Below are 24,140 nucleotides of genomic sequence, written 5' to 3'. Positions count from 1 at the left end.
TGCTTCCGGGAGAAGGCCAGGGGATAGGGTGGGACTTCTCGGAGGAAGCCGCCGAGGGTGCTGGAGAGCCTCAAGCCCTTCCAGTGGTAGCAGAGGAGGACGAGGAGGAGCCTGAAGTGGCTCTGGTTCGCAAGCGTAAGGGCAAGATGATTGCCCAGGACGAGCCGAAGAGGCCTCGGAGGGCCGACACTCCCGCTCATGGCCTAGACGGCGGGGTTTCTCCGATGGAGGAAAATCCTGCTCCTCCTCACATTGAGCTTACCCCGATTCCGGGGGATGAGGCAAGGCAGGAGCTTCGCATAGCCAAACACAACTATGCTATGGACGAGTACTCCCGGGGATATGCCGATGTGGAGGCCCTTAGGAGGATTCTGCGAGCGGAGGTTGAGGCGAGCATTAACCATCCGGACTATCATGATCCGTGGAACCTCAACCTGGATCCTTTGGCAGACTGGTTCCGTCCCCTCCTAGGGCCCACTTTGGCTCCCTTTGCCGCGGAAATGACCGGTGAGTTCGCTTCTCAGCTTACGCGCTGTGCGCCCAAGCGGTTTGCCACTTGCGCTTCCCTGAACTCCATCTTCCAGGTCCAGGACCTCAGCCATTCCCTCACAGTGGTAAGTACTTTGCAATTTCTTGCGTTTCCTTTTTTGGTGTTTGTATTTTGTTTTCTTCCTTTGAGGAATTTTTCCTTACACCCCGTCATGGTTCAGCTTGCAGCTGAGGCTGGTCGCCTCTCCAAGAACATTATAAGCCATGGCTTCGCTCTGTCCGATTTTGGGGACATGAATGACGTCAAGAAGGTCCTCCAAGACCTTACAGCGGAGAGGCAGATCTACCAGGAGGCTGCCGAGCGCCAGGAAGCAGCGGCCAAGGCCAAGGAAGAGAAGGCCAAGGCCAGGGAAGAGGAGGCCATCCGGAGGGAGGCTCAGGCGGAGGACATGATCCAGGCCGAGGCCCAGCGGAGAGGCAGGATGGAGGCCCACCATCAGGAGGAGCTAAGGGCTCAAACCGAGGCTGCCGAGAAGGCTAGGCGAGACCTTCGGGAGGCCAGGGAGGCTTTGGACGAAATGGCCGCCAAGGTGAGGTCTTTAGAGGAGACTCACCAGTCGGATATCGAATCCAAAGCCGCTCTAGCTGCGGAGTTGAAGGAGCTTCGGGACTACAAAGATCAGTCTATCAGGAAGGCCAAGAGGGCCGAGCTCCTTTCTCCCGTCTCCTGTGCCCGGTGCCCGAAGCGCTTTGATGATGGTGTCTACATGGCTTGGGCCACCAATGATCAGAGTATCAAGCTTTCTTTTTATCCCAAACCCGAGGACATGATTGCCAAATTTCGGGAAAAGAAGAAGAGACTTGATGCTGAGCTTGAGGCACGGATCAGACCTCGTCTTCCGCCGCGGGCTGACTGAGCTGCCATATTATTGACCCAGATTGCACCCGTTCTCTTTATAACTCCTTTTTTTTTTCTTTGTACATACTTGCTGCTGCCTTAGCACAATTTACATACAGGCGGCAGCTTTTATTTGAAGGGGAGACAATTTAAGGCCTGTCCCCTGGCCATTTATATGTGTATGACCTACCCTTCGGGCTAGGATATTTTATTTTATTTTTTATTTATATATGTGCGATCTTTCTTCACACTTTATATATTTCAACCTGTCCTTTGGCTCAGGGTTTCATACTTACGCTCTTTATTTTTGCGCATGTTTTTTGACCTGCCCTTTGGGTCAGGATATTTTACTTAGCTTGACCTGCCCTTTGGGTCAGGATATTTTACTTAGCTTGTTTTTGTTTGTCCGTGCGGTATACCCTAGTACCCCCCTGAGTGGCATAGAAACTTTGTTTTTAAGGCACTCAGTTTTATTTAATATAGAGGAGGCATACATTTGGACGGTACAAACCCTTTGAACAAAAGCTAAGTCTAATTCGCTACTGGTAGTATTTTCTGAGGTGATCGGCATTCCAGGCTCTTGGGACAGTAGTTCCGTCCATTCTTTTCAGTTTGTAAGTGCCAGAACCGATTTCGTCCTCAATTTCATATGGTCCTTCCCAATTTGGTCCAAGTACCCCCACTCCGGGTTCTTGGGTGGCTGGGAAGACCCTTCTTAGGACCATGTCACCAATAGCGAATTTTCTGTTTTTAACCTTGGAGTTAAAATACTTGGTCACCTTCTTTTGATAAGCGGCCATCCGTATTTGGGACTCATCCCGGAGTTCTTCGACTTGATCTAGAGCTTCTTGGAGCAGGGCCTGATTAGTGGCCCGTAGGTCGTTCTCCTGTGGGATGGGAATAATGTTTCCACCGGGACCATTGCTTCACAACCGTATGCCATTGAGAACGGCGAGTGACCGGTTGTGGTTCTGGGGGTCGTCCGGTAGGCCCACAATACCCTTGGCAATTCTTCAGGCCAGTTATTTTTACAAGCCAGTAGCTTCTTTTTCAAGGTGACCTTTAGGATTTTATTGACTGCCTCCGCCTGGCCGTTTGTTTGAGGCCGGGCTACCGCGGAGAAGCTTTTCACTACTCCGTGTTGGTTGCAGAAGTCAGTAAATTCCTCGCAATCAAATTGCTTTCCATTGTCCGAGACTATTTTGTGAGGTAAGCCGTATCGACACACTATGTTTTTGATAACAAAGTCCAACGCCTTCTTAGCGGTTATTGTCTTCATAGGCTCAGCCTCTGTCCACTTGGTGAAGTAGTCCACTGCTACTATTGCATACTTTACCCCTCCTTTTCCCGTAGGTAGAGACCCGATGAGATCTATGCCCCAGACCGCGAAGGGCCAGGGGCTTGTCATCAGCGTGATCTCATTTGGAGGGGCTCTCGGTATGTTTGCGTACCTTTGGCACGAGTCACACTTTTGGACATAGTCTATACAATCTTTTTTCATTGTTGGCCAGAAGTATCCCTGCCTCAATATTTTCTTTGAGAGGCTGGGTCCTCCCGTATGATCTCCACAGAACCCTTCGTGGACCTCCAGCATGATTTGTCTAGCTTCAGGGTCCGATACACACCTTAAATAAGGCATGCTGAGTCCTCTCCGGTAGAGAATTTGATCCATCATTACATAACGATGAGCCTGATACTGAATCTTTCGAGACAGTGCCCTCTCTTGGGGCAACTCACCTGTGGTTATGTATTTTATGATGGGGACCATCCAGCTGGGTTCTTGCCCAACCGTTTGTATGTATTTTGATGCTTGGCTCTGCCAAACGTTCCACTGGTACTACCCCCAGCTCTTCGATCTCACTGTCCGAGGCTAGCTTAGCCAGACAGTCCGCGTGAGCGCTCTTTTCTCGGGGGATTCTTTCTATTTTATAGTCTGTGAACTCGTGGAGCAGTTCTCGGACTATTGTTACGTACGCGGCCATCCTTTCGCCGCGGGTTTGGTATTCTCCAGATACTTGGTTTACGACCAGCTGAGAATCGCTGTAGACTTCCACCCTCTTGGCTCCTACAGCTTTAGCCAACCTTAGCCCTGCTATCAGGGCCTCATATTCGGCTTCATTATTCGAAGCTGTGAAGTTGAATCGGAGTGCTGCCTGGAGCCGCAACCCAGTAGGTGATATCATAGCCACTCCGGCTCCTGAACCGTTTTCGTTTGAAGCTCCATCCACAAATACTCTCCAAGTGGGGATGGGTGGCTCCGGAGTATTGGCTGTTGCCTCGGCTTCATTACATTCGGTGATGAAGTCCGCCAAGGCTTGGCCTTTTACGGAAATCCGGGGCACGTAATGCAAGTCAAACTGACTCAGTTCCATTGCCCATTTGAGGAGTCTTCCGGAGGCTTCAGGTTTCTGGAGGACTTGCCGGAGTGGATGATTGGTCAAAATTCTGATCGGATGGGCTTGGAAGTATGGTCTCAACTTCCGTGATGCCATCAGGAGGCAGAATACCAGCTTTTCAATGACCGGATACCTTGTCTCGGCCCCTATCATGCGTTTACTAACATAGTAGACGGGGTGTTGAATCTTTTCTTCCTCCCGGACCAATGCAGCACTGACCGCATGCTCGGAGACGGCCAAGTAAAGGAACAAGTCTTCTCCAAGGACGGGCTTTGATAGGATAGGAGGTTTGGCCATATGGTCTTTTAACCTTTTGAATGCCTCCTCGCATTCATCCGTCCATTCGAACTTTTGGCATTTCTTCAGTATGTTGAAGAAGGGTATGCACTTGTCCGTGGATCGTGAGATAAAACGGCTCAGTGCGGCTACCTTTCCGGTCAAACTTTGCACGTCCTTATGTTTTTTGGGGGATGGCATGTCCAGGAGAGCTTGGATTTTCTCCGGGTTCGCCTCAATCCCCCTTTGGCTGACTATGAAGCCCAGGAATTTTCCCGACTTGACCCCGAAGGTACACTTTTTCGGATTGAGCTTCATGCCGTATCTTCGGACGACTTCGAAACATTCTTCTAAGTCGTTTGCATGGCTATTGCATGCTTTGGATTTGACGAGCATGTCATCTACATATACTTCCATGTTTCGTCCCAGGAGGCTTTTAAACATCCGGTTAACCATTCTTTGATAGGTTGCTCCGGCGTTTTTCAGTCCGAAAGGCATGACTAGGTAACGGATATACCCCCTTATCGGTCCTGAAGCTAGTGCACTCCTGGTCTGCCGTATGCATCTTTATTTGATTGTACCCAGCATAGGCATCCATGAAAGATAGCAGTTTAAATCCGGAGGTGGCGTCCACCATCTGGTCAATCCTGGGCAGCGGAAAGCAGTCCTTAGGGCAGGCTTTGTTTAGATCTGTGAAATCTATGCAAACCCGCCAAGTCCCGTTTGGCTTGGGCACCAGGACCGGATTGGCCAGCCATTCCGGATAGTATACGTCGCGGATCATGCTATTGGACAAAAGTTTATCCACCTCTTTCTCTAATGCCTCGGCTTTCGCCGAGTCGAGCGGGCGTCTCTTTTGCTGTATAGGAGGCATGTCCGGGTTGACGTTGAGGACATGGGTGATGACATGAGGGCTGATGCCGGTCATGTCCTCTTGGCGCCATGCAAAAATGTCAATGGCGCCCTTCAGTGTTTTTATTATTTTATCCTTTTCCTCCGGATCTAGGCCTCTCCCTATCCGGAGTACTTTGGTGGAGTCGTCGTCGCACACTGGTATCTCTTCGACGTCCTCCATTGGTTCTACGACCCTTTCGGATCCTATACGAGGATCCAACTCGTCTTCTTCAGCCTTCTCTACTTCAGGGGGCCCCCGGACCATGAGCACTAGCAAGTGGGTGGCAACGTTGTAACATTGCCTGGCCTCCCCTTGATTTCCCCTCACCGTTCCGACTCCGGCTTCCTGGGTAGGAAATTTTAGGCATAGGTGTCGGATGGAAGTTATTGCACCAAAGTCGACGAGGGCCGGTCGACCTAAGATTGCGTTGTAGGCTGTTGGACAGTCTACTACCACGAAGGTGCAATACTTGAACGTGCTCTGGGGAGTATCCGGGCACAGGGTAACTGGGAGCCTGACTTTTCCCATCGGGATTAGAGTTGTCCCCTTAAACCCTGTGAGCTGCGATCCGCTAGGAGAGAGGTCCCGGTCGGTCAACCCTATCGCAGTGAAGGCCTCTTTGAAGAGCAAGTTCACGGAACTTCCATTATCAATCAGGACCCTGGCCACCACTTTATTTGCAATGGGGGTCTCTATGACCAGCGGGTCGTGATGAGGAAAACGCACCGTCTTGGCGTCTTCTTCCGTGAACGTTATGGGCTGGTCCATTAGCCGAGGCCTTTGAGCTGGGAGTTGAGTGACCTCCCACACTTCACTGTGCCTTGCGGCCTCGGCATATCTCTTTCGCTCCTTTCGAGTGTTTCCTCCGATATGGGGACCTCCGGAGATCATGGCTACCCGTCCATTAGGCCGGGGCGGTAGTCCGGGTATATGTTGGGCGTCACCTGCGGGAGCAGCTGGAGGCAATGCTCCTGCTGTACCCCCTGGTGTTCCCGAAGGCATGCCCCCTGCCACCTGCCCCGGGTTAAGGTGGGGCAACCTGTTCTTGATCCACTCATAGAGGTGGCCCAACCGGATCAGATTCTCAATCTCATCTTTGAGATTTTTACACTCGTTGGTGCTGTGGCCAATATCGTTGTGATATTCGCACCTTTTACTCGGATCTCTCCGGGAGCTGTCCCTGTACAATGGCTGGGGTCTCCGGTAATGCGTACTCTGCCTTGTGGCAAAATAGACACGTTCCTGAGAGTCCGTGAGCTCTGTGTACTGGGTGTATTGGGGTGTGTACCCCTTCTTTTGGCGCTTTTCTCCCGTGCGGGTGCTGCCCTTGGAAGATCTCTTGCTTCTAGACCCTTGGGTAGGGCCTGTTAAGCTAGCGGTTGGGGCAGCCTGTGAAGGAGCCCGTCCATTCACCCCGGACGGAGTGCCGTAAGGGGAAGATGCCGGGGGCAGAGCTTGGCCCTGGCTGTATCCGGGAGTAGCAGAAAACTGTATGCCACTAACCGGAGGGGTCGCGGTCGGGACAGTACCCGAGGGCGATACTCCTGGCATGTATCCTGCTATCCCGGTGGGATAATAGCCTCCGTAAGCCACGATCTGGGCTTCTTCGAGGTTAATATATTTTTGGACTCGCTTCTGGAAGTCCTGAAGGCTAGCAGCGCCTTCTTGCTGTAATTCGTTCCAGAAGGGAGTCCCAGTGCGGATTCCTGCTTGGAGAAGCGCAAGCTGTTGTCCGTCATCGACCTTCTTGGTCTTCGAGGCTTCCTCTCGGAACCTCTTGATGTAATTTTTCAAGGTCTCGGTGGGTAGTTGCTTGATGTTAGTCAAGGCACTCACCTCCAAATTGACCTTCCTGGCGGCGACAAATTGTCTCCGGAAGTTGGTTTGGAGTTTGTTCCAACATCCCACCGATCCTGGTTCTAGTTTCTTGAACCACTCCTCCGCCGAACCGCTCAGAGTGAGGGGGAAGCATAGGCATTTGGCGTCATTGCTGACCCGCATGACTGTCATGACTCGGTTGAATCGTGACAAGTGATCATTGGGGTCGGAGTTCCCAGTATATGCCGCCATTTCGGGCATTTTGAAGTTTTTAGGGAGCTCCGCCTCCAGGATATGCTTGGCACAGGGCTCCCGGTCCTCACTGTCCGAGTTGGAGTCATCTCCCTTCTGCCTCCGAGAGACTCGGGCAATATCTTTTCGAAGGATGGCAAGCTCTGCCATAATCCCTTCGTTTACAGTACCCGAGGAGACTTCGGGTCTGTATCTTTTTTGATCAAGGTGATCCCGAAGGTCACCTTGATTCCCATTGATTTGATTTCTCAGATCAATGGGTGGACATCTCTGTCCTCCTCTTCCTCTACCCCCTGGTTCCTGGTGCACGGAAACGCTTTTCCGGTCCCCTCGATCCTGAGGGCCAAGACTCCCTCTTTGGGGCTTGCCCCTCTGCGGACCTTTCCCTTTAGGGAAATCTGAGCGGACCTTTCGCGGATCCTGCGCCTTTTTCTTTCGACCAGGGGCAGAAGTAGGGTTTTTTGCTTGGTTTTCCTCAGCAGGGTGCCTTATAAGGCTAGGTTCCCTAGGCCTTTGCTGCTGGGAATTAGGCGAAGACGTAGCTGGCTCTCCGTCGAGTCCAGCGGCCATTGCCTTGGGATGCACGTGAATGCCAGCTGCCTCCATGGCTTTCTGCATGGCTAGCATCACCTCATGCATCTTTTGATTTTGCACTTTCTGAGCTTCGATCTCAGCTTCGTGATCGATAGCTTTTTGTCTGAGGAGCACCAACTCTTGGTAGCTTCCATCATCGTAAGCGTACTCGTCGAGATGCTCCTCGTGGTTTTCATCTGGAACTTCTTCCTCGGACTCCTCTGCTGCCCTTGAGGCTACATCCTCCTCATTGGGATCTTGAGCGTCTTCTAGAGGGCGAGGGTGACGTGTAGCTCTTGTCTCCACCATTATCGTGAAGTTAAATGCTTGTTGTGAAGCAGCTTTCCTCAGCTCTCAATGAAAGCACCAAAATGTTGACCGAGGTTTTCGGCAACTAATAAAATATGAATATAATAATGAGCTGTAAGAAAGCGAGATGAAGACTTTTTACGTGGTTGGGGCGTTAATGAGCCTTAGTCCACGAGCCACTGCTATTTATGGATATCTTTAATACAGATTCTACACTTGGGAGAATGTTTCTCTCTTTAATACAAAGAATGTTCTTGGTGAGTTTTTTCTCTTCTTGCTCTTGAGCAGCCAAGATTCTTCGACCCCATTAAATGAGCTTTGAGGGGGTATTTATAGTGTTTTGGTGGGGTAATCCCTAGAATTGTTCTTACATATGTGTCTGTAAGTATCCATAAAGTTGGGCATTTCCGATGAATATACCATGGGTGATGCATGGTCAAATCCCTAGGTGCTGTAGGGTTTTTATGGAGAATGTCCTTTTTGTCTTATGATTGACGTGACTCTTCGCAGAGTAGCCGTCGCTAGACTTAAATGATCATTACTGTAGCGCTGCTGTTTGGGGGTTGTGCCGTCAGACTTTATTGCGTGTTACAGTCCCAACACGCTTCCTCCCATGCAGCATTAAATGCGACTTGATTTCTCGGGAGAGACCTGACACCTCCCGGAGTGCCTTCAAGCTATGCTCGCTTCCGGGAGTACCTTGTACTCCGGGTACATCTTCCGGGACCTATGCGAATAGCGCTTCCTGGTGTCATGAAAAGACTTAGCAGTTCTTCTTAAGTAATTTGACCCACGTGTCCCCTCTTGACTGGTCCACGTATATTGGGCGAATTTAGGAGCAACAATTATATATACGTATTTGTATATAAATGTGTAATTATTTGCATATAAATATGTAATATAAGTATTTGCATAAATAAAAAAAATAAAGTTATGAGTGAAAAAAATATTTAAACTTTTTTTGGTATTATAATTTAGATTTTTTAAAAGTTTATCAGTGAATTTAAATAACTATAACGGTACACAATCATAAAAATAAAATGCACTAAAACTTCAATTAGATTTCAAAATAGATAGAACGTACCAAAACGACACTTTTATAAATTTTACTATACATGAATATATATATATATTACACGATACAAAAATTATTGGATAATTCTATAGTAAATCTCCTACAATGAAATTTCTATCCCTATCTATTTTTGTATCTAGAAGAATTTTTTAGTTAGATTTTTTTTCTTTAAAATTGTCTACGTTGTAGTTATTTAGAATCATATGTAAATTTTAAAAAATTCTAAGTAGTTTACAGTGCTCAAAATAAGATTCAATTATTCTGTTAATGTGTGTCTATTTTTTTCTTATACATGTGGTAAGCAATAGTTAAAATTTTATTTTCGACATTCTAAAAATATTTAAATTTTTATTTGACAACGTACGCGCCTATAAAAAAAAAACTAAAAAATTTTATTGGATGAAGCAAATAAGAGGTGTACCAAAACGATCTTTTAAAGAGGTACAATATAAATTTTTCATAAACTTTTATGATTAGCCCTCCTAGTATTTAAGTCCTGGCTCCGCCCTTGTGACTATCTCATTATAGTCCTAATTACACAATAGGCACTAAACTATGCATATAAATATACAGTTATCCTTATATGCTAATAACGACACTGTGTGCACTACTACAAAACAAGCCTTTAGATGCACTTTTTTTTCAGCATAGTAATAAATAACCGACGGCATAGCGTTGAAAATTTTTAGAAGGCAATTTTATGCCAAATATGGCGTCGGTTATTTGGAAATAACCGATGCCAAAAAGGGTTTATAACCCTTTGTCTTTCTCATTCGATCAACCAACTCAGAAACCCCCAAACCAGAGAAACCCCAAAATAGGTTTATAACCCTTTGTCTTTCACCATTTTAGCTCATTTTTGTTTCTAAATCTTCTATTTTTCATACTTAAAACTATATACCTAAAAAGATCACATTTTTCCTTATTTTTTAGGGTAAACCGAAGGTATAGGTAGTGGTTGTGGTGGTTATACCTTCGGCCAACGGTGTTAGTGGAGAAAATATTGTATCTCATCGTTCATTAAGGTATAAATCTAATTTCTACTAGTTTTAGTAATGTACATTGCTTTATTTTTAATTTTATAAATTTTTTAGGATTTTTTTATATTATTAAGATTGTGTTAATATGGTTGTGCGTGGCGGTAGGATTTTGGTCGGCATTGGTGGTTGGATTGCGGTAATAAAGTAAAAATTTAAACTTCAATGGGTAAATAGTGGCATAAGTATCCAAAGTTTTATGTTTGTAAGCGGTATAAACCCAATATTTATTTTTAGCGGCATAAGTACCCAATGTTTGTAAAACTGTAATTTTCTTCCAGTTTTGTCAGTACAAACTCTATTTTGAATTTATTAAAAGAACATTTGGAAGTAACTGATACTATATATTTCTATCTAGACCCGATGATCAAAAATTTAGGCCTTATATGTGTCCTGTTTAAGACAATATCAGAGTCTGTACTGACAAAATTAGAGAAAAAATACAGTTTTGTAAACATTGGGTACTTATACCGCTAAAAATAAATATTGGGTTTATGCCGCTTACAAACATAAAATTTTGGATACTTATGCCACTATTTACCCAACTTCAATAGTATATATGTATGTATTTTATGTTGTATTGAATATGTATTGTGTGTATATATATTGTGAATGAGAATATGATATAGGAGAGTATTTTATATATTGTATATGTATGTATTAAATATTTTAAAATAATATTTTTGTTAAATATTGCGAATGAGAATGAGATGGGAGAATATTAAAATAAAATTTTAGAATTTAATTTCTAAAAAATTAGTTTATAAACAATAGTTTAGAAATTAATTCTATTTTGTATCAATTTTTTCTATTTTCAAATTTATTCATGTGTTTTTATTTTTTTTAGTAGCTAGTAAATAGTTATTTGCAACTACTTATGACAGATTGTATTAGAGAAGAACTAAAGCAAGCTCTTTATGCTATTTTTGGTATCAAAGCTCCAGGTCCAAATGGATTTGGTAGCTCTTTTTTTTAGGGAAATTGGCAGATCATTGGAGAAAAGGTAGTTGATGCTATCATATGCTTCCTCAAGACAGGACAATTGCTGAAAGAAATTAAGAACACAGTCCTCATTCTTGTGCCCAAACTAAAATGTCCCAATACAGTGAAAGACTATAGACCAATAGCATGTTGCAATGTCATCTACAAGGCAGCCACCAAGTTAATTTGTTCAAGACTTAAATGTCTGTTGCCTAACTTGGTTTCCCAAAACCAGGGAGGATGGATTTGTACAAGGACGCTTCATAGCTCACAACATAATGATATGTCAGGACCTTGTTCGTCACTATGGGAGGAAGATGACAAAAGCTAGTTGCATAATCAAATTGGATTTGCAGAAAGCTTATGATACGGTTGAATGGAGCTTCATTGAAGAAATGTTGTATGGATTGCATTTTTCTGAGCAATTCATTCAGCTTGTTATGATATGTATTCGATCACCTAGATTCTCATTTATGATCAAATGGGTCCTTACATGACTACTTTGAAGCGAAGAGAGGGTTGCGACAAGGTGATCTAATGTCTCTATTACTTTTTGTACTTGGTATGGAGTATCTCACAAGGATTATGAAAAAAGTTGGGCAGAAATCAAGGTTCACTTTTCATGATAGATGCAGAGACCTAAAACTAAATCATCTCATGTTTGTAGATGATGTACTACTATTCTGCAATGGAGACTATAACAACATCTATTATCTATTACGTGGCCTTAAGCTTTTCTCTCAAACATCGGGGTTGCAGCCTAATCCTTCTAAGTCGGCCATTTATTGCAATAGCATGTCTCCTACAGAGGTGCAACGTATACTAAATGCATCGGGTTTTCAAAGAGGTGAGGTACCTTTCACTTATCTGGGTATCCCAATTAGTCCCAAAAGACTCTCATCAAAGGAGTGCATTATTTTGGTTGACAAAATGACACAGAATAAGATCATGGAGCACCAGGTACATTTCTTTTGCTGGTAGAGCAGTTTTGGTAAACTCGATTCTACTTGTTATTCATACTTATTGGAGCCAAGTCATGCTACATCCAAAGTAGATCATAAAAGAGATTGAAGTTGTGAGGAAAGCTTTCCTATGGAAAGGGCAGCATATGATGGTTGGAGCAGGACAAATAGCATGGGAAAATATTTATCAAGCTAAAATAGCTGGTGGCATTGGTTTCAAAAGAGTAGCTGAATGGAATAAAGCGGCAATGTTTAAATATGTTTGGGCGATAACAACTAAAGAAGATAACCTATGGATCATATGGATACATAGTGTATATATTAAAGAGACAGATTGGTGGAGTTACTTGGTTCCCCAACATGGAAGCTGGTACTGGAGGAAGATAGTAGCACTTAAAGGTATTCTTTTAACCTTAATGAATCCATCCTCCATTATTCAGAATAAGTATAGAATTGTAGAAGTTTATAAACTGCTTTGTCCCATTGCTGGCCGAGTCAAATGGAGTAAGGAAGTGTGGGGCAGGTTAAACACTCCTAAGCATAGCTTTGTGATATGACTTGCAATCCAAAATAGATTGAAGACAAAAGAAAGGTTGTTTCGATTCAAGATTGCAGCGGATTCAACCTGTCTAATGTGTAACAGGAAAGTTGAAACTTGTGAGCATCTATTCTTTGAATGCTCTTTCTCTATAGACTGCTTACAATAGGTGAAACATTGGCTGGGGTGGAAGACCACAACAACTTGACTGGCTGAACTGGTCAGAAGCATTGAACGGAGGAAGGCAACATTTCGAAAGCAGGTCTTGTCTGTTGTTTGTGCAGTGTTAGTGTACCAGATATGGAAAGCTCGAAATGAGAAATTCTGACAGCAAATAAATGAAGGTCCAAATGTTATTGTACAGAAAGTGAAAAGTGTTTGTAAAACTAGAATCCATAGTGTGTGGCCTACCAAAGTGTCAATAGAAGATTCATCATGGTTTAGTGCTTTGTAAATATTATAGAAAGTGATTTTCATTCCTTTAGATAAAAGGTGTTGTATAAGTTGTAAAATGTTATTGGAGTAATGAAATACACTGCTGATTTTCTAAAAAAAAAAATCACATCTACTTAGTAAGTTACTAATTTTTATTCATATTCATGTATTTTTATTACTAACTAGTTACTCATTAGTAACTAGTTAGTAACTAGTTACTCATAAATTATATAACTAGTAAGTAGCTAAATAAAGAAATTTGTAATTTTATAGTTTTTTTTTTTTTGTGTTGTTGGCTGTGAGATCAATTTGCAGGGATCCGACTTATTTGGTGTTGATCGGTTTCTAGCTAGCTCGAGGTATACATTTACTAACTTTTATTATAAATTAAGTATGAATGCTTAGTAGAGTTTGAATATCTTAAATATTCATCTGTAGTGAAGTAGGTTCTTTGAACACATGTACTGCAGTCAAATGGGTGGTAAATTTTAAGATTGCTAAATGTTGTTGTAATTATTTTATATTGTTTTGAATTGTATTTTGTTGTTATTAATAGGTTTGAATTTTTTGGAAATGTTCAATTATAGCCGTTGTTGCCAAAATTTCGGTAGAATCAGGATAATATTTTATTTTAGTTTCTCTTAAACTTAGTTGTTAGTGTTTTATCGGAAGTGAAGTACATCATTTTTGGTATAAGGTATGTTTTCTTTAACCTACTCTTATAAGAATATTTTTATATATATATTTAGATAATCCTTAAATACTTAGAGTAATTTTAGAATAATAGTGATGTAATACATAGGATAGATATTGTTAGTGCTAAGGATAGATATAGTAAACTTTAAAAAAAAAATACAAAAAAGGGTCTATTGGGATTTGAACTTGTGACCAAAAGGATAAATTAATAAATCTTTACCAATATACCATAATACAATATTTGTATAAATTTGCTACTATCATTTTATATAAATATTAGAAAAGATATAAAAGGAAATTAGTATTGCAATTTTTATTGTAGTAGAATTAACAAATACATTATAAACATTGATTCTAATACTTAACATAATAATTCTATTAGTTTATTTTAAGTAAAATAGAAAAATAAATCATAAAAAATTAGGTGAAAGGGGTGCATAACATGAATTTAGTATACAAAACAGCATTTTTTTTGATAAATTGGTTGGCCAGGCGGTACTTTAGGTTGCGTAGAACGCGAAAAATAATACCCAAGTTCAAAAAAAAATCACCTCAAACGGACAACCGAAAAAGTTATTAATGTTCAAAGTTTTCAAAAAATTTCATGCAAAGTTTAGCCCTTTCTCTACAAAAATACAATATACTACAAAAATGATACTAATATACTACAAAAATACAAACACATAATATAAAATATAAAATATTAATAAAAAAGATAACTAATGTACAAACACTTAGAGTAATGTAAATGTGTATTTATTTAAATTTTCAATTTAATTTTGATTTATGGTTATTATATATAATTTATACTTAATTTAATTATATTAATAATAAAATAATATATATAAATTAGGCTAAAACATAAAATTATAAAGCTGAAAAAAAAAAACCATAGGAAGACCCTATGGCGTCGGTTATTATGATTTAACCAATGCCATAGTGTTCCTATGCCATCGGTTGTTTTTTCCTCTACAACGTCACCTGAAACAGCGTCAGTAGAAAATTTTACCAAAATCGACGCTGAAAGCCCTTAAAAATCGCCTCTAAAGTCTAATTTTGTAGTAGTGGTAAGTAATGATTAATTATGTCAGTCCATATAAAATATTCTAACAGATTTTCCTTCAAAAGAGAAACTTGCAACTTTTTTATATTTTTAAAAGCAATTTATCTCATACAACTTCTTTTCTTATACAAGATTAAGTCTATTTTTAATGCTCTCTTTAATGTTACTATTTATACAACTTAGATTCATACATTTTTTCTCATTTATACATAAATTTTGATTTAGCTAAATACTATAAATTGCATCCGCTAACACATTCTTATAAATATAATATTATTTTTATGACACATTCTAACATATATTTTTCTAAAAAAAAAAAAATTATATGTGTGTTTTTTAAAAAATATATATTTATTTATTTTTCCAAGCCCCCCAAAAAAAAAAGTTTACACATTTATACTTATATAAATAAATAAATATAGTTTTGTTAAAAATAAAATAATATACCCAAGTTAATTGTAATAATATCAAACATAGCTTTTATTCTATGTTTAAAACATACATATTCTCTAATTAATTATCCTCTAGTTAATTGAATATCTTAAATCACTCATTACTAATAACATCACATAATACAATAAATCTATAATACGTTTTGAAATATGATCACTTTATTCCATATATTAATTATGCATGCTACCATGTAATTTACACAATATTAAGATGTTATCATATGTTATTTTGGATATATGTTAGTATTAAATTGTAGATGATAACCAATAAATAGTTTAATTTATGATTATATATTATTAGTGGTTTTATAAGTTTATATAGTAAATATTTTTTTATTAATTGGTATCTAAAAACATAACATGCAGTTTTTGGTCAAATTTTTTTATACTCAATTCTATGTTATGAGATACTAATTAGTAGTTAACAAAATTATTTAAATACTATTTAGTAACTAATGCAAATATTTACACTAATTAATTTTTTTTAATTATTTTATTTAGATACTAACTAGTATGATACCATTTAATATATAATTACATATTATTATTTTGAATAGTGCCAAACCTATATATATATACTAGATAGAAGTTACGTACAAGTCACGTATGCTAATTTTATTTTAGTTTTTAATTTTTTTTAATATCATAATTTTAAAATTAATAATATTAAATGTAATGATAATCATTGAAATTTGAAAGCATAATAGTGATTTAAATAAAAACAAAAATTACTATTAATATTAATTAAAAAAAATTATTATTCGTCCTAAATTTATCTTCGGAATTAATGAAAATGCTTATCTGGTTAAACTATCAAAACATTCAAATTTAATTTAAAATAATATTTAAAATTTAACTAATTCTAAATATCAAAATTTGAAAATAATTTTTAATAAAAAAATAAACAATATTAAAAAATTTATTATTAATTGAAACTTTAGGTGGATTAATTATATTTAGGTTTAACTAACTACATGGATGTTTACCCTTTACGTGGCAACATCTAATAATTTGTTATTTTTTTATTTAAAAAAAAGTCACCCAATAATTTCTCATAAACCAAGAATTCGGTTATATAGCCACATTTTATATAGAACAGATATGATAATAGTTAATTAAAAAATAAATTAAAAAAGAAAAGAGAGTAAAAGCCTAAAAAAACGTTATTGATAAAAATAAGTAATTAATGGTATGATAAAATAGTTATTAAGATTTAAAAATTAGTTAGTTAGGCTAATTAATATTAAAATATGGATATAATAAAATTTCTTCGGGAAATTTTATAATACACCCTCTTAAAAGGGACACATGCACTAGATTCATAAATATCAATTAAGTATTATATTAAGTCTTGTCTTGTGGCATGTTTGAGAGTTAGTATTTGTCTTTTGTGCATTCGGTTACGGTTGTTTATGATCTTATGGCGTCTAGTAGCAGAATTATGGAAGATTTGGGACATCAGTGGGCTGATCTACAAGTGGAAGATGAAAATGAAGTGGGGCTTTTATTTGATCAGGAGGAGGTGTTGGTTGATGAGTTTGATGGGAGGTGGTGTTTAGTCGAGAAATTACTATCTGATAGGCCGACCGATTTTGACTCTCTAAGGAATGTAATGGCGTCTTTGTGGAGACCGGGGAAAGGGATGTATGTCAAGGAGTTGGAGACTAATCGGTTCTTGTTTCAGTTCTTCCACGAGGTGGATATTGGCAGAGTATTAGAGGGAACGCCATGGACATTCAATAAAAGTCTGCTGCTAGTTGAAAGGATACAGGGAGGGGAGAATCCACGGACTAAATCGTTAAATAGCATGGAAATATGGGTGCAAGTTTATAATCTCGAAATCGGTTTTCGATCGGACCGTGTGTTACAAGGGGTGGGGGCGTACATTGGCAAATATGTGTCCTCTTGTCCGAAAAACTTTGCTGGTATTTGGAGAGACTATTTCAGAGTTCGAGTGCAGATCAATGTAGAGAAACCATTAAAACGGAGAATGCGTATCTATAAAAACAAGACGGAGTGGTTCTGGGCTGACTTTAAGTACGAGCGGGTGCCAACGTTTTGCTTCATTTGTGGTACAATTGGACATTCGGAAAGATTCTGTCATCGGTTGTTTGATGAACCGATCGAAACAATTGCCAAACCTTATGGGATGTTTATGAAAGCTCCAGATAGAAGGCAAGGAAAACAAATCGGAGCTAGGTGGCTTAGAGATAACATGGGCCAGCCGATGGGTTCATTTGCCGGCCAGAGTTCACTGGAGAACCATGGGGAAGGTGGAATCAATCAGAATCGGCCATTAAGGGATATTATTATGATTGATGGAGTGGATAGTGGAGAGAAATCAGGGGAGACGAATGTGGACAGAATGCAGTTAAGAGTTGAAGGACAACAAGGAGAAAATCAAGGGATTTCTTCTAAAGAGATAAATGAGGAAAGTAATGAGATAATAGCACAAGTTGGTCTCTTTGCTACTGATTTAAAGAGGCGCCGTATAAATGAGGAAGGTCAAAGTGAACAACTAATTGGGAAGGAGGTGGGACCAGATTTGGTACTTGAAGAGAGTGAGAGGCCCATCAATGTGGAAAGTAGGCCTTTTGAAAATGTCATTATTTAAAATGGCAAAGAAAAAGTGGTGGACCGTGGGCTTGCTTCTAGAATTGAGGAGGGGCTTTTGCAAGTGGACTCTGATGAATGCATGGAGATAAATAATGGTATTTTTCCAAAAAACGATTTATTGGCGGGTACTCATTTTGGGTCCCGCCAGCCATTATGAGTCTTTTAAGCTGGAATTGCCGAGGGCTTGGGAACCCAAGGGTGGTTCAATTCCTTAAGGAAATTATTTTCCAAAAGAAACCCAAAGTTATTTTTTAGTGTGAGACAATTTGTAAAACTGAAAAAGTTAATATGGTGAAAAGGATGTTGGGCTTTGAAGGTAGTTTTGTGGTGGAGGCCCGGGGGCATAGTGGTGGTTTAGCAATGTTGTGGAGTAAGGAGGAGGAGGGTAAATTACTAAGCTTCAGTCATAACCATATTGATTTGGAGGTCACCATTGAAGGCTATCCTCAATTTCGAGCAACTGGATTCTATGGAGAGCCCCAAAGGAGTCTTCGGCCAAATTCATGGCAAGCTATTCGACAACTTTCGGGTGAGTCTTCTTTGCCTTGGTGTTTGTTAGGAGACTTGAATAATACATTGAACCATAGTGATAAGAGGGGTGGCCGCCCTTACCCGAATTGGTTACTTACTGGCTTCCAAGATGTTGTTTCGGAATGTCATCTTATTGATATGGATCTTCGTGGTCATCCCTACACTTGGGAGAAAGGAAAGGGTACGGATCAATGGGTCGAGGTAAGGTTGGATCGAGCTCTTATTTCTCATGATTGGCAAACATTATTTCCTTCGGCTTTTCTTGAAAATTTGGAAGTTACAGTGTCGGATCATTGTCCTATATGGGTTAATCTTTCCAAGTCAAAACCGGTGCAAGTTCATAAAAAATTCCGTTATGAGAACGCGTGGTCTCGTGAACCGATGTGTAGGCAGATTGTACAAGCTAGTTGGGAGGATAGTTCACTTCAGTCTATACATGTCAAGTTGAATTCGTGTAGTAGTGCTCTTGCTGAGTGGGGTAGAGACATCACAGGGAATTTTAATAAACAAATTCGACAATGCAATAAGTCTTTGAAGCTCTTGAAAGGGAGAAGAGATCTTGTGTCTGTCTCGCGCTACAAGGAAATTCAAGCTCAGTTATCTGAAGTTTTGTCAAAGAAGGAAGTTTTCTGGAGGCAACGGTCTAAGCAATTGTGGTTACAAGCTGGGGACCAAAACACCAAGTATTTTCATGCTTGTGCTAGTAGTCGAAAAAGAAGTAATCAGATCGTTAGGCTGAAGAATGATGATGGTTTATGGGTCGACTGGGCCAATGGACTTCCAGATGTCATGAGTAGATATTACACCGAGTTGTTCACTTCATCTTGTTCGAACTGGCAGAGGGTAATTGACTGTGTGGTTTCTCGTGTGTCTGAGGATCAAAACCGAGACTTGTTAATGGTGGTGGAAGAGGAAGAAGTTCGAAGAGCGCTTTTTCAAATGCATCCTGATAAATCGCCAGGCCCTGACGGATTTAATCCTGGTTTTTATCAGAAGCATTGGGATATAGTCGGGAAGGACATTACAACTTTGGTTCAGCGGTTCTTTTCTTGTGGTGAGTTTCCTGATTACCTTATACATACTAATGTAGTGCTTATTCCGAAAAAGTCCCATCCTGAAAGTATGAATGAGTTGAGGCCGATTGCTTTATGCAATGTTATCTACAAGATTTTATCGAAAGTATTGGCTAATAGACTCAAAGGGATTCTCACTCAAGTTATTTCAGAAACTCAAAGCGCTTTCTTACCTGGGCGGCTAATTACTGATAACATTTTGATTTCGTATGAGATAATGCACTATCTCAAACGAAAACAAAAGGGTAAACAAGGCTTCATGGCAATTAAGCTGGACATGAGCAAGGCGTACGATAGAGTTGAATGGGGTTTTTTGGAAGCCATGATGAAAAAGTTGGGCTTCCAAGATCAGTGTATTCGTTTAATTTTGAAGTGTGTGAGTTCGGTAGCCTATAAGTTTGTAGTAGGAGAGCATGAGGTTGGTCCTATTGTCCCTTCACGAGGCTTAAGACAAGGTGATCCGCTATCGCCTTACCTGTTCCTTTTGTGTGCTGAAAGCTTTTCTGCTCTGCTACATGACTTTGAGAGACGGGGTAAGGTTCGGGGTTGTAAAGTGGCTAGGGGAGCTCCTTTAATATCACACATGCTGTTTGCGGATGATAGTTACATTTACTGTCAGGCCTCAGAGGATGGAGCAAGAAATGTGGTTTGTTTACTGGAACACTTTCAAGAAGCTTCGGGTCAACAAATCAATTGTCAGAAGTCTTCCCTTTTTTTCAGTCCGAATACTGGTCATGATGAGAAAGTCTGGATTTGTACAATGATGGGGATTCAGGAAGCAAATGAAAATAGCCTATACTTGGGTCTTCCGAATACACTGGGCCGTAATAAGACTGCAATGTTGGGGTTTTTGAAACATAGAATGAGGAAGAAAATTCAAAGTTGGGAAGGGAAGTTTTTATCAAAAGCTGGGAAAGAATTGCTTATTAAAACAGTGGCCCAATCCCTTCCTAGTTACGCAATGAATGTCTTTTTGTTACCTGTGGAGACTTGTCAGGAAATGGAACAACTAATGTGTAAATTTTGGTGGCAATCCTCTACTAAGAACAATAAAGGCATACATTGGAAGAGTTGGGACAAACTTACCATTCACAAATCTAAAGGGGGTATGGGCTTTAGAAATCTTAGAGATTTCAACCTTAGTTTATTGAGTAAGCAAGGTTGGCGTCTTTTATCTTTTCCGGAGTCTTCGGTAAGTAGAATTTTTAGAGCCCGTTATTACAAGAATGGAAATTTTCTCTCGGCGGAGCTAGGTGGTAATCCGAGTTTTGTTTGGCGCAGTATTCATGAAACTCAAGACTTGGTGCGCAATGGGGTAACATGTCGCATTGGTAATGGGACTAAGGTGAACATTATTCGGGATCCGTGGTTACCCGACCCTGCAAATCCAATTGTTACTTCCTCTCATCCGGCCTTATTGGACAAAAATGTTAGTGTGTTGATGGTTCCTGGAGAGTTAGCTTGGGATGGAGACTTGGTGCGAGATTTGTTTAACAACAGGGATTCTAATTTAATTCTTAGTATTCCCTTATCTTCAAGTCGGATATGTGATTCCTGGTTTTGGAACTTGGAAAAAACTGGGCACTTTACAGTTAAATCAACATACAGATATTTGCAAATGAATAAGGAAGCAGGAGTTAATTTATATAGCTCAGGGGTTTGGAAACTGATTTGGAAATTACGTGTTCCTCCTAAAGCTAAGGATTTGTTATGGCGAGCGACTTCAGATTGTCTTCCCACGAAAACAAGGCTCCAATCAAGACATGTACCGATACAGAGCAATTGTCCCAGGTGTGTTAATCAACCTGAGACTCCGTTTCACTGCTTGGTTGACTGTCCTTTTGCTGCACAATGTTGGAACTGCAGTGGTATCACGTTAAATATTCAGGGCTATGTTTCTTTTGTTGGTTGGTTGGAAGCTGTATTTGATCGAATTGATGCAGCCACTAGAGAGCAAGTTGCCGTGACCTGCTGGGCGATTTGGAAAACCAGAAACGATCTGGTCTGGTCTGAGAAAGTGTCTACAGCCGAGAGTGTAGCTGTTCTTGCTCAAGTTACCCTCTCGAATTGGTCTCAAGCTCAAGACAGATCATTCGTCCCTATACCTGCTTATCTCTCTGCTGCGGATGGCTCGGATACGTGGCAGAAACCAGCTGCTACATTGATTAAAATCAATGTTGATGCTGTAATTTTTGACAGCAATGGCACATATAGTTTTGTGTGTGTTGCTCGGGATGCAAGTGGTAATTTGGTGGAGGCTATCACATGTTGTAGGGCTGGTATTGTTCAACCGGAGATGGCTGAGGCCATGGGGGTTCGTGAAGCTCTCAGCTGGATTAAGAAGAAGGCTTGGCACGGGGTAGTTGTGGAGTCGGATTGTCTCTCGGTGATTCAAGCAATTCGTAGTAACCTTCCTTTATTATCTTATTTTGGAAGTGTTATATCTGATTGCAAATTGTTATTGGAACAAATTGGTGATGTTTCTATTTATTTTATTAAGCGGTCTGCTAATAGCGTTGCTCACTCCTTTGCGAGGGCTTCCTATTTTGTTGCTGATCGTACTCTTTTAAGCAATGACGTTTCTACTGACTTGCTTCATGTAATCATGAATGATTGCAATTAATAAAGTTGATTACTTTCTTCAAAAAAAAAAGGGATACATGCACTGATACATCTCTATCTATTTTAGTATCCGAAATAATTTTTTAGTCAAATTTTTTCTCATGGTCATATATAAATTATAGTTATTTAAGACATCCTGCAAAATTTAAGAAATTCGAAAAAATTTAATACGTCGAAAATTGCATTCAAGCAATGTGTTGCACGCGTGACTATTTTATTTTATACACGTGTAAAATAGACTGTTTGGACATTATTTTTTATATTGTAAATTATTCTGAATTTCTCAAAATTTTGTAGGATATCTTAAATAGCTATAACGTATATGAATATGAAAAAAAAAAAATAGACTACAAATTTTTTTAGAATGACGAAACAAGTAGAGGGTACATCAGTACATCCCTTTTAAGAGTTTAGATGTAAATTTTCTAAAAAACATTCATTAATATATACACATACACAAGACATATATAAAAGAGTCATCTTTTCTATTTTTTTAACAATTTTTTTTTTAAATATAAAACAGCCATTATTTTAGCCAGAAAAAATAATCTCATATATACATACACATTACCATATCATTTAACTTTTATTTGACTTTAATTTTATTAGTAAAAAAACTGCTCCATACCATAAGATACAAATTAACAGTCCTACATTATAATTATCCTATATATAAATACAATTATAAAATAAGAGTAAGAAAACGATTTTTTTAAGGGTTTGTTCATTTTTAAGCTTCAAAACGTTTTTTTTTTTTTTTTTGCATTATTAGGAATTATGATTAGTTAGTTAGTTTATACAGTTTACTGGTTTTACTGTTGTATAGGGAAGTAGTTATTTCAGTTAACTTCTTTCACTCTTTCTCGGTATTCTGTCAGTTGTTAGTTGCTATAACTAACTTCCTATTTTAGCTAAGCATCTAGTTGAGTGATCTCTCTGTATATATATACCTCTGTTTTCATTCTTGTAATTCAACACAACTTTCTCAGATTAATGAAATGTCTTTACTTCTTTTTCGTAATATGGTATCAGAGCAGCAAAGATAGGCTTTCCTGTCCGATCCATTCCAGCCATAGTCGTGTTTCTCTTCTCCGACGAAGCTGTGTTCTCCCCCACTGCAACCTCTTTTCCTTCTCTCTTGCTCAAATTTAATCGTTCTCCCCTCGATTGATCTTCTGCAATGTCTTAAGATAATAATCAATCAAGTCAAGAATCTCAGGGTGAAACAACGATTCAAACCGCCATTAGAGATACTCAGAATGCATCTCTGCAAGTTTCAGCTTCAAGAAATCCTCTTGAAGACTTTGCGATTCCATACTTTCTTCATCATGGAGACAACCCAGGGCACACTCTCGTCTCTCATCCACTCACTGGACAGGACAATTATGTGTCCTGGAGCAGAGCCATGCTTCTCGCAATTTCAGTCAAGAACAAGATCGGCTTGTTGGACGGTTCAATTTCTAAACCCTTACCTTCTGATTCAATTCTTTACAATGCATGGATAAGAAATAACAACATTGTTATATCATGGATTTTAAATTCTATATCCAAAGAAATTTCATCAAGTATTCTTTATGATGAATCTGCCTTTGCCATTTGGAATGATCTTAAGGTCAGATTCCACCAAAGAAATGGCCCCCATATATACAATTTGAGAAAAGATTTAATGAATCTCAAACAAGACAACCAATCTGTTAGTATGTACTTTACAAAACTTAAAACTATATGGGAGGAACTAACTAATTTTAGGCCATCTTGCACTTGCAATGGGTGCACTTGTGGTGGAGTTAAAAGACTTCAAGATCACTATCATATGGAACACATTATGTCTTTTCTAATGGGTTTGTCTGATTCATACTCTCAAGTTTGAGGGAGTATTCTTCTAATGGATCCTTTGCCTGAAGTAAGCCGTGTGTTCCACCTTGTTACACAAGAAGAACACCAGAAAGGTAATACTTCAAATGCAAATAATCCTAATCCTGCCATGGCCTTTGCTTTTCAAGGAAACAAAAATGCTTGGCAGAAAATGGACAATCAAACATCCAAGAATCAACCTCCAAAACGAAATAGGCCATTACGGCACACCTTTGCAACATCCACAGGGCATACCATCGAGAAATGTTACAAAATTCATAGTTACCCACCTAGTTTCA

The 24,140-nt window shown here is 39.7% G+C and overlaps 2 protein-coding genes across 2 annotated transcripts; both read left to right on the top strand.

Annotated features, from left to right (window-relative positions):
- The first annotated feature begins 10,106 nt into the window (after nucleotides 1-10,106).
- Nucleotides 10,107-12,518, top strand: LOC133037049 (uncharacterized). Its single transcript, XM_061113855.1, has 5 exons — nucleotides 10,107-10,157; nucleotides 11,007-11,179; nucleotides 11,235-11,446; nucleotides 11,667-11,959; nucleotides 12,054-12,518. The coding sequence occupies exons 1-5, from the start codon at nucleotides 10,107-10,109 to the stop codon at nucleotides 12,516-12,518; spliced, it is 1,194 nt and encodes a 397-aa protein (XP_060969838.1).
- Nucleotides 12,519-18,049: 5,531 nt separating this feature from the next.
- LOC133037048 (uncharacterized) lies at nucleotides 18,050-23,857 on the top strand. The gene is made up of 3 exons (XM_061113854.1): nucleotides 18,050-21,964; nucleotides 23,020-23,089; nucleotides 23,178-23,857. The coding sequence occupies exons 1-3, from the start codon at nucleotides 18,050-18,052 to the stop codon at nucleotides 23,855-23,857; spliced, it is 4,665 nt and encodes a 1,554-aa protein (XP_060969837.1).
- Nucleotides 23,858-24,140: the final 283 nt, after the last annotated feature.

This window comes from Cannabis sativa, chromosome 4, assembly GCF_029168945.1.
Source record: "Cannabis sativa cultivar Pink pepper isolate KNU-18-1 chromosome 4, ASM2916894v1, whole genome shotgun sequence".
Lineage (NCBI taxonomy): Eukaryota > Viridiplantae > Streptophyta > Magnoliopsida > Rosales > Cannabaceae > Cannabis > Cannabis sativa.
Note: the sequence above shows the minus strand (reverse complement) of the source record. Positions and strands in the feature narration are given on the sequence as shown.

Excerpts from the sequence above, each read along its gene's own strand:
- LOC133037048 (XM_061113854.1), top strand. The coding sequence starts at position 18,050 with ATGGTGAAAAGGATGTTGGGCTTTGAAGGTAGTTTTGTGGTGGAGGCC. Across the intron at positions 21,965-23,019 it reads TTTCTACTGACTTGCTTCAT|AGCAGCAAAGATAGGCTTTC; the intron begins GTAATCATGAAT and ends ATATGGTATCAG. Across the intron at positions 23,090-23,177 it reads TTCTCTTCTCCGACGAAGCT|ATAATAATCAATCAAGTCAA; the intron begins GTGTTCTCCCCC and ends CAATGTCTTAAG.
- LOC133037049 (XM_061113855.1), top strand. The coding sequence starts at position 10,107 with ATGGTTGTGCGTGGCGGTAGGATTTTGGTCGGCATTGGTGGTTGGATT. Across the intron at positions 10,158-11,006 it reads GCATTGGTGGTTGGATTGCG|ATCATTGGAGAAAAGGTAGT; the intron begins GTAATAAAGTAA and ends GGAAATTGGCAG. Across the intron at positions 11,960-12,053 it reads ATAAGATCATGGAGCACCAG|ATCATAAAAGAGATTGAAGT; the intron begins GTACATTTCTTT and ends CATCCAAAGTAG.